General features: G+C 36.0%; 1 protein-coding gene across 1 annotated transcript; it reads right to left on the bottom strand.

Moving 5' to 3' along the window:
• Nucleotides 1-594: 594 nt before the first annotated feature.
• Nucleotides 595-8,530, bottom strand: mmaa (metabolism of cobalamin associated A). Its single transcript, XM_007561985.2, has 7 exons — nucleotides 8,442-8,530; nucleotides 7,791-8,187; nucleotides 7,289-7,411; nucleotides 7,041-7,211; nucleotides 5,899-5,984; nucleotides 3,128-3,277; nucleotides 595-1,865 (listed from the first exon to the last, which is right to left on the bottom strand). Exons 2-7 carry the CDS (start codon nucleotides 8,182-8,184, stop codon nucleotides 1,578-1,580), a joined length of 1,212 nt encoding a protein of 403 aa, XP_007562047.1. The 5' UTR covers nucleotides 8,185-8,187; nucleotides 8,442-8,530; the 3' UTR covers nucleotides 595-1,577.
• Nucleotides 8,531-10,823: the final 2,293 nt, after the last annotated feature.

Below are 10,823 nucleotides of genomic sequence, written 5' to 3'. Positions count from 1 at the left end.
TTATATGGTTTGCATTGCCCAATTTATTCAGGTTAAACTCAAAATGAAGCCTAAAGCTGCAGTGGAGAACCCCACCGCTATGCTTCCAGGTCCATCTTTTTCTCCAAAAAAGTTGTCTATGAGATAAAACTTCGATCTACAGTAAGTGAAATAAGATGCAACTGCAAATAAAAGAAAATGTATTAATACAAAATTTAAGAAAATAAACAAAATGGTCAGAAAAAACTAAGAAAACAAATAGCAACATTAAAATAATACTGTTAAAAATGAAATAATTTGTCATTGTACAATCAAATAAGTTAATTATTGTTTTGTTTTTTATCTAATATTTCCTACACGAGTTACTTTATGAATCCATTCATTTATTTTGATATTTATTGCCAATTTTGGCAGCATCAGTCCGCCGTAGTCTTTTATAGAGAACCTCACCTCGGTGTTTTTGGCCCCAGGCAGAAGAGGAAAAGCCAAAACCCAGGAGTAAAATGCTTGCAGGTAACTTTGATCACTCCTCTTCTTTCAAATGCAAACAACAACGGATGAAAAGCTTTGTCAATTTCTGTTACAAACACTTAAATAATCGATTTAAGATTCACATTTGTCTTTTATTTAACCATTTTAATCAAGTTACAACATCTGTAAAAGATTTTCACAATAAAACACTGTCCATAGCAGCTCCGACAGGGTCATAATTGTTTATATGCGAGGCCTCTTTTTGTTTAGCTTATCGTTTAAAGATTTGCATTGTGCTCAATTTAAAGCTGTTCTGGTAAATAACCCAGTTTGTAAAAGTGATTAGAAAAGGGATGGGAGCAGAAAAGCCTCAAGATCTGGACCTTTTTTCTAAACACTGAGAAACTTTAATGCTGCAGTGAAAACTGGACCAGCACCGACTTTAAAACTATCAGATTCATTATTTAGTCACTTGTTACTGTTATTGCCATGGAGATGAAGCCATACACCTCACTCACCACCTCTTACATTTGATGAAGTATTAGGGCCACACTAAGACAAAATAAAATAAAATTACAGGAATAAAGTCATAAAATCACGAGAACAAAGTCATATTACAAGAAGTCGTAAGGGAATAAAGTCAAAATAACACAAGCTTAAAGTTGTATTAATATGAGAATAAAGTCGGAATATTTCAAGAATGACATAATATTACCTTAAAGTTAGAAAATGACTATTCTTGTAACACTACAACTTTGTTCTTGTATTATTTTGAGTTTATTCTGAAAATATTCCAACTTTATTCTAGTTATACGTCTTTATTCTCATATGAATATTCTCAAAGTACTTTGACTTTAATCTTTTAAAGTTATGACTATTTTCGCACAACTTAATTCTCGTAATTTTATGTATTTATTTTCTTAGAGTGGCCTTCATACTCTGTTATACTTAAGAGTAAAAATGAATCAGAATTTGGTTGTTTCTCAGAAAGGTTAAAAACAAACACTGTTTGTGCAAATCAAAGAATCACAGCCGTTCACGCCGTCCTGCCTTCCTTGACCAGAGGGGGCGCAGCGGCGATGGCCACCAGGGATTTGTTCAACTCAAACGTTCTGTTGGCCGCCATGTTACGATGTCTCTGAGAAAGCTTTGAGAAGCAGGTCAGCAGCCAGTCCTGGAGAGATTTCTCCCCTGGTGACCTTCTGCTCCAGGCGGGGCAGAGTCCCTCTGACAGCCGGGTGGTTCTGGAAATGCCAGAGGACGTTCTCCTGGATCAGACTCCACATCCAGACCTTCTGCTGGGCCCGCCGCCGGCCCTGCAGCTCGCCGCTGCTCAGCATGGCGGCCCTGTACGCCTCCATCTTGGCCCAGACTTCTGGGATGCCCTCAAAGGTGTGGGCGGAGGCACGGACCACCTGAAGAGGGGGTTCGTGAGGGGGGGGAGACCGGGTCACAGACGTGGATTAAAACCCTCACTCATCTGACAGGTTTGACAAAAAAAAACTTTAAAAAATAGTCTGAACCTCCTTCCACACATCGCCATGAAGAACTATCCAGACTTATTCAACTGTTTTACATTATTTCACATGACAGCACACAAGTCTGCATGTTTAGTTGTGATTTTATGTGAAAAATATGCAGAGTAGCACAAAAACTGTGATTTACCCGAGTAACTTTTTGAAATGTTCCTTCAGGGACATTTTAACTGTACCATACTTTTTACTTTTACTTGAGTAATGTAAAGTATCACCACTCTTACCTGACAAAAGTTTCTTGACACTCTACCCAGAGTGAATAAGTTTGCTGAATGAACAGGTTTGTTTTAACCAAAAATGCACCAGAGAGAAAAAACCTAAAGTGAGACCTCTTGTTTTTACACAATCTTTGTTATTCTAATATTCATTTCTATTTTTAATTTTCTACAAATTTCACAAAGAAACTTGTCCATCTTCTTTTCTGCAAGTTTTATGCTTTTCTTTATTTTAAAAACTGAAGTAAATGGAGTTCTTTAAAAATAAAGTTTTCTCTTTTTAAAAGGTGTTGTAACATTTGCAGCTCTAAAAGTGTTATTTATCTGGGCTGAAGGCCAATGTGGCTCCTAGGGTTTTAAAAGTTGCAGACCTCTGCACTACACTATTATGCACAATATTATGTTGATCTATCACATAAAATCTTTAGGGTTGTAATCTGACAAATGTGTACAAATTTAAGGATATGAAAACATTTGCAAGGTATTTAGCCCAACATGAAACCTTTAAACTCTAGAATAATAAATAAAAACAACAAAATAATGTTTGTTTAGTGAAAAAATGTAGTTTGATTTTGTTTGATGGTTTTCTTTCTTGTTTTTTTGCACCTTTGAGATGTTTGTGGTTTCATGCAAAGCAAGACTGAATGTAGAGAAGTGAGTTAAAAATGAGAGAAGACAGCAGACTCCACTGATGGCTAACAGACTCACTGAAGGGAAAAAGTCTGGAAAAACACTAAAATTGATGGTGGCGGAAGCGATGAAGCTTTTGTTTGAAAATGAAGGATTTTAGTAAGAAAGGAACAAGGTCAAGGCTGAGACGGAGCATGAAAAATACTATTATTACGTCTTCGTTATTGTCAAACCTTTCCTCCGCCCTCCTGTGTCGGCTAACATGCATGCAGCCATCGTCTCCTCACTCAGACTCACCTTGGGGTTCCAGGATCTGGTTTGTCTCCTCAGCAGTTTCAGGGCGCTGGTGTATTCGGTCTGGATCCGTCTGGCTGGAACCACAAGATCTCCATCTGACTTTGTCACCACCACCAAGTCAGCTCTCTCGATAATGCCCCTCTTGATGCCCTGGACAGAAAATTATTTGAATAAAGGAGGTCATTAACAAATAAACTCTGACAGATCTGTGCAGACTGAAAGAAGGATGGTTTTCAGGGTCGTTTAAGTTGATGTAAATAATTGTTATTCTAACAAAAAGGACTTTTGCATATATATATTTCCACTGGTACTGCATTTTTTCTGAACTAGTATTCACTTTTCATTTATTGTCAATAGTCTTGTCTTTTCAATGCACATCAAGTACATAAAAAGAGTTATCCTACTCCGTTTCACTTCCTTTGGATCGGTGTGTCCCATTTCTGATAAACACAGTATTTCTGTATTTTTACTCTATAATCTTATTTTTTTATATATATTTTCAACACCTTTGGATTTTTGTGGGAGCCTTGATTTATCAATGCTGCTGTTGCACTTCAATTTCTCCAGCATGAGGCAAGGATATTTCTATCTTTTATTTTTTCCCATGAAAATCTACTCAAAACCCAAGTACAAAATTATAAAGATTACAAAAAATACAAAAATGTTGGGTTAAACCTGTTTTAAGATACCTATATTAAAGTACTACTATGTTTTAAAGTGTACACAAGACAATATCTGCCATAAAATATGAATGGAAACAGGAAGTTCCTGAAAGGTGCCTGAGGTTCGACGATCACAGGGCTGATAACTGACCAACAGGCGTTAAGCTGCCACTTTAAGGAGAAATGGGTGAAGCTATTGCCAATGGTGACAGACAATGTATTCCAGCTCCTTTAATAGATAAAAACCTTCAGTGAAAACGAGGATTTTCTGAATTGAGCAGCCTCCCCTGGAGGTCGACCTGCTTCTATTTATACCATCATGCTTTATAATAAAATCCTTCTGGGGTCGCTTAGGCAAATACATGATTGTGGCCTCCTATCAAACACTTTTATAGCTTTTTTGTAAAGCTGCTTTTTTGCCTTTTAATGCAATGGCACAACAAATGACCGTGTTGTGAAACGGTATTCAATGTGATAAAATCATGCAGTGAGATTTACCAGCTTCTGTTAAGATAAGAGGCATAATCAGTTTAAAATCTTGCAGGTTAAATTGTTTGAATTATCATTTTGTATGGGTTGTTTAAACACGAGACAGGAGCGCAGAATTATACAGATTTATTTAAAATGGTGACTACCTCCTAGCTCCTCTCCCTTTAGAAACATAAAGGATCCCCTCAGTGACTGTTGCTTAGTGGTACAGATTGCTTAGGGATCGTAATGCAATTTTTGATAGTGTTCAATAATTGACAAATATCTTTTAGTCAATCTTGCATTTTTATCAAAGCAGCTGTCTCAATATTTTTTCGGTGTATGAAACTCTCAGCATCACCTGTGAAGAATAATTAGAAAAGGTCCCAGGATGCAGCCCTGTGGAACCCCAACATATGTCTAATTATATACGAGGTGGGACACAGACACACATTGAGTTTTGTTTGATAAGTAGGACTTAAGCCACAATATAACATTCATAGAAAGATTTTAATAAGTTTAATCAGAAGAACTTAATGTCTTCTTAAGATCTAAAAATAGCAAATATAACCCAACAAACACTTAATGTTCTCTATAAAAAAAAAAACATACAGTTGTTTTGGTGGAGTGGTTGGCAATTAGACCAAATTGCATTAAAATTATGTAATTAAAAACATGTTTTAACTGTTTAACATTGTTTCAGTGTTAATAAATTCTTCCATCTGATTTTAAGTCTGCATCACGTTTCTAATGAAAAAAACCTTGACTATAATCAAAACCAATGTCATCTCACCTTCCTGTCTAACCTCAATCACAACAATATGAATCATAATGAGCTGGCCTAATGAAGCCACTAATTATCCTAATTAATAAACTGATTAGCATATAGTTTTTGTCAGCAAAACAAACCTAGACTTCCGCAAATAAGACATCATCAACTCGTCTGTTTTGACAAAAATGTTAACTTTCCAGGAGGAAAAATGCACACGCATTCCAATTTTAACAAGTTTGGTATGAATGAAAAAGAAAAAAATTAATAAATCAAATTTTTTCCATGATAAATTCAACAGTAAGAAGATAAATGATCAAAATCTTCTGGAGGCTTTTTGATTAAATGTAAACAACCTTAAATACTTAGTTATTGTACATTTTCAACATTCAACATCTCTGTTGTTTTTATTTCATTTTTTAATTATGTAAAGCACCTAGAAATGCCTTGCTGCTGAAATGTGCTATACAAATAAAATTTGATTGATTGATCTCACATCTTGATTTGGCAAAATGTCTCCAAATCTATCAGATTATGATTATAAGCCGATACATCAGGCTAAACAGGGAAAACTTTACTCTCCTACTGGTGAAGCTATTGCTGTGTTTAGTTGAATGTAGATATGGGCTGACATATTTTTCTCTCATTATTGTGGCATTTAGCAAATAGAAATAACCTGGTTAATTACAACTGACCTAAAACAAGAGACATCCTATGTTGAAGTCACTCACAAATTATAGTCAGGGATGACATGTAAAAACAACTTCTGAACCCGTAGCGGTTGCTAATTGTTAGGAAAACACGACAACAACCAAAAACTTTTTTATACCAGAATAATGTTCTGATATTTCAGTGTGTTGCTCCTCACTGACCTGGAGTTCATCGCCACCTGCTGGTGGGATCAGAAGCACAAACATGTCAACCATGTCTGCCACTGCAAACTCAGACTGACCAACACCTGAAACAGCAAAAAATGTTTCAGTCAGTAATGCAAGACCAGAACTTCAGCTTTCACTAAAAAAAAGCCAAAAAGTCACACCAAAAGGTCATAAAAACGTCTCCTACAGAGAAAAAAATATTTATTTTTTTTGCATTGTGAACTCAACTTCGAATGCCTTAATAGCAAATGAAGAAGTGAAAAAGAAAAAAAGTTCTTCTGAGGAATTGTTTGGGTGAATCATAAATGAATATTCATGAAGTCAAACAAACTTGAGATTCCTCACAGTGAATAAATTTTACCCTTGATATGCAAATCAGGGGCCTGGTGACCAAACTGTCTGAGTATCACTAAAGATCGAAAAGTGTGTATTAACAGTTACAAATACTTGCTGTGACTGTCACTCCTAGCTTTGTTCTGCAGTACAAGAAGAACCAAAAACACTTCCACCAAATCGATATCACACAAAACTATTAGTTTTTGTTTGCATAATTACGTCACCCATCTGTTGGAGTATCCTTTTTACCAGGTGTTCTTTAATCTGATAAGTAAACTCTTTTCAGGCTAGTAATACGAACCTATAGCCGGCTATATATCAGAAAACATGAAAAACATTTCTACAGGTTTCACCAAATCAAATTTAATACTTTTAAATAAATTTTATCGTGGAATTTAAGACCTATATCCGCACAGAAATGCAAGAACTTCGTTCAGGCAAAAATAAATTTGCACTTACCTATGACAGATGCAAAAAAAATGCATAGCATTCCTTTAGTGAATTTGAACTGGGTGAAGCTAAAACTGTCATTTGAGGTGTTTTGACTAAAACATATTTACAGACTAATGTGTTTTTAATTTAAATGCAAAAGGTAAATATATTATATACAGTTTTGGCTTAAATATTGTTATGAGTGTGTTATTTATTCAGCAAATTGGTATACTTCAGTTAACGATTAATTGATTTCTACATTAGTTGACGATTATTTCAATAATCGATTAATCGTTTCAGCACCAAATCAAATTACAATGACAATGACGCTTCAATTTCTTATGCGGCTTTACTATAGATTGCCTTACCAACAGTCTCCACTAGAACGATGTCATATCCTGCTCCCTCACAAAGAACGATGGCCTCGTTGGTTGTCCGGGTGACGCCGCCGAGCGTCCCCGAAGCCGGCGACGGCCTGATGAAAGCGTTCATGTCTCTAGAAAGCTCAGTCATACGAGTTTTATCCCCTAGCAAAGACCCTGCAACCAGAACTCAGTTAGTTAGTTAGAGCTTGAATTTTATTTTGAAGGACCATATTTTAACTCTTATTTGTCACCTCCTGAAGTGCAGGAGGATGGGTCAACAGCCAGCACTGCCACTTTGTGTCCCTGTCCAGTTAACATTTTTCCCACCACCTCAATGAATGACGACTTCCCAGCTCCAGGAGGGCCAGATAAACCTAAACACGAAACAAGTAGAGAATTAATCAACATTATAGTAAAGCTGTGGTATAGATCAGAACGTTTTCCAAGCTACATAAAACATGCCTTATTACTGTAAATTCAATACAAATAATAAAATGCTTTATTTTATTTGAAACATAATGCTTCTGCATTAAAGAAATGTAGATTAAGGGGATAAATGAAAAATCTGCAGAATGTGCCAATTTTATCCAATTGAAATGTACTCCTTTTTTATGCAAGGTGCATTGGCCCTAACACACCATCGGTATTAAACTTCTTGTTATAAACTTCCTTCATTTTTGTGGTGTTAAGGAGATTATTTCTTATTTATGTGTTCCCATGGAAAAGCATCATCACTGCCTCTGTACCACACACCTACTCTAAAGGCCACTGGTTTTCCTCCATTTCTGCGCTCCTGCTCCCTCCTGAAGACCAGCACCTTCTGCAGCAACACCTGAGCCAGCTCCTTCTTCCTGGGATGCTGGGTCTCCACCAGCGTGATGGACTCCGCCAGGGAGGCCCTCTGTCCAGAGATTAGTCCATCATACAGTTTATCCAACAGTCTCTGTTCGGGCCCACTCAGGTCCTGGATGTGCTGGCTGACAGCAGTGCTGCTCACACTCCTGTGGATGTGGCAGCTGGAACCCGGAATAGTGCTGCTGTGACCCGGGAGGGAACCTGTTAAGATTCCCCTCTGATGGAGAAGCCTAAAACCAGTGAGCGGAGGACGGTAGAAGTGGCGGAGGAGACGAACACCTAGCCGTCTCATTGTCTGGAAGGAAATGGGACATGAACCACCACCTGAAAGTCTCATCAAAATTGGTAAACATCACATTTTCTGGGCGATATTACCAAACACCGCCTAAGTTTCCAAAAACAGTCGTTTTATGTTCGTTAACGGCTGCTTACGCACGTCACATTTGACTGACGGTTAAAGCTCAATGCTAGCATGTGCGTTAGTAAGTTAACAGAAACTGTGACAGTGTTTTCTTTATCAGATGAAATATCAAGAAAGACCGAACTTACTGTGACCTCGCACCAGCCGCTCAGAGGTGCAGCACTTTACATGTCGGTCCCGTTTAATTCATTCTTTTCCGGTTTCCTGTGACGTCATTTTCATGGTCCGAAAAAAAGCAAACAAATGACTTAAAAAGTATATATTTTTAAAATAATCGAACTTTCTTTTATGATTCATTTGTAAAAATATTAGTTTTTTTTAAAAAAAACGTCTTAAATAAACAGGCAAAAATATTTAAGTTCAAATATCTAAATGGATGCAATTCGCAATCATTACCTCTAGATGGCAGCGGAGGAAAACGATGTGCAGCAACCAGGAGACTTCGTGACAACTTTATTCCTAAAGCCACATCCAAACAAAATAACTTTTATTTGTTGTAGCAATGTACAGCACTGCTTCCCAATTTTTAGAGCTCGTGACCAAATTAAATGTTTTTTTTTAATAATTTATTGTATTTTATTCCAATGCCTTATAAACTACTTCAAAAGATTTTGTCAGACTCCTATTTGTATTTATTTATTTACTGTTGAAACCAGATGTTCAAGTATACTGTCTGAAGTGAAATCTGACCAAATTTCTCATCTTAGGTCCTTTTATATTTGCTAAATGCCACACTAAAGAATAAAACAAGCATGTCAAGATTTATTTATGACTATTCTAGTTCCTAACAATCTTAACTTTCAGCGCCTTTCTACTCATACTGACCCATCTGGACACAGAAATATTCACACACTTAGGACAGATGCAGTATTGGTAGCTAAAGTGAGCTCCAACCTTCACACAAACATAATGCTTATTTGTAAGGCAGACACACAAAGCTTTCAACTTCTGAAAGTTTGCCCAGAAAAATGTTGACACATCCAAAGAGGAAACTGGTTTTGTGATTAATGAAACAATTTTATTCAATCTTCCAGTAGAGACTTGATATTCATGGAATAAAACTGCTTTTCTGGGAGTTTTACAGAGCAAAACAGAAAAGAAAACAAAAAACAAAGAAAACAACAATGAGGCAAAAATTTGAAAGTGCAGACAAACCGAAACACGTTCAAAAAATACAAAAAAAAAAAAGAATGTTATGAGTAAATCAGTTCAGTTGCAAAAAGGATTGCTAAAAGCAAGAAAGAAACAAATAGCAAAATCTGCATTTAATAAAAAACACAATAGAACAGTAACTGGCATATTTTTCTCAGTTACTGGTTAAAATCTGAATGCTCAACATTTTCCCTTAAACATTATTTTAATACACTTTGTTCAGTCACTTTAATAAGAGAATGAGCAGTCACTGAATATTTACACTACCTTTCAAAAGTGTTTGAAAACAAAACAAATATTCCTACAGGTTTTATTGAAGTCAAATGATGCAGAAAACTGATGTGAGTTCATGTTTGAAAACCAGCCTTCAGAACAAAACCACATAAAAAGAAACAGTTGGGACCGTATGGTACTGAAGGAGGAGTAAAGGGTGAGTTAAAAATGAAAACAGACGGACTAGCAATTTAATAAAAATGTGTAAATAATGTAACAGGATGAAACAGGTGGGTGGAAACAAAGAGCGCTTTCAAATATAAATTTCAGCTATTACATACAAATAAATCCAGTAGGTATTTTGGTTAAAATCAAGAATTTGCAGCAGTATGTTTGTGACAATCAGTCCCATGCTGACAGTAGAAGCATAAACCATGCTCAGAATGGGTAAAAACTGAGGCAACCAGAAAATAAACATTTGAAGCATTTAAGGAAGATTTATGCCACTCTGGAAGTAACAAAAGAAACTAGCAGAGATATTTAACACAACAAAGTTACTTTCTTGCAACTTTTAGGATACTTTCCAGAACCAGCAGGTTGCATTGCTAACACTTAAAAGTGTATTATTTTCCGTTTTTCTTAATAACGGGATTTCTAGACTTTCAGGTTACTTTTCAACACGTATCAGAAAGTAACTTATAAATTTCAGGAAGTATCATGTAAGCTAAGGAAGGGCTAAGGAAGTATCATGTAAGCTCCAGAAAGTTACATGTATATTCCAGTAACATAACCCTTGAGTTTCAAAAGTACTTTTAAAATTTCAGAAAATAGTAATCTGTAAGTCCTAGGAAAGTAACCTGTAAATTCAAGGAAAGAAACCCAGTAAGCACCGAAAAGTTACTTCAAAGTAACCTGTAAATTCAAAGACGGAAACCCTGGAGGTACAGAAGAGTTACTGGAAAGTAACTTATAAATTTCAAAAATACTTTTCTGGTTTAATTTTCAAACCAGAATCTTTGATTCTGAGCAATAAATCTGTAAACTTCATTAAAGTAACCTCCAGGTTGCAGGGAGAGTTTAAAAAACATTTGATGAAAAACGAAACATCATTAGTCCTCATCAACAGTGTTTATGTAATTACTCTC

This window comes from Poecilia formosa, unplaced genomic scaffold, assembly GCF_000485575.1.
Source record: "Poecilia formosa unplaced genomic scaffold, Poecilia_formosa-5.1.2 Scaffold132, whole genome shotgun sequence".
Lineage (NCBI taxonomy): Eukaryota > Metazoa > Chordata > Actinopteri > Cyprinodontiformes > Poeciliidae > Poecilia > Poecilia formosa.
Note: the sequence above shows the minus strand (reverse complement) of the source record. Positions and strands in the feature narration are given on the sequence as shown.

Coding starts and splice junctions, on each gene's coding strand:
- mmaa (XM_007561985.2), bottom strand. CDS start 8,184: ATGAGACGGCTAGGTGTTCGTCTCCTCCGCCACTTCTACCGTCCTCCG. Junction 7,412..7,790: donor ACCAGTGGCCTTTAGAGTAG/GTGTGTGGTACA, acceptor TTTCGTGTTTAG/GTTTATCTGGCCCTCCTGGA. Junction 1,866..3,127: donor CCAGATCCTGGAACCCCAAG/GTGAGTCTGAGT, acceptor CCCCCTCTTCAG/GTGGTCCGTGCCTCCGCCCA.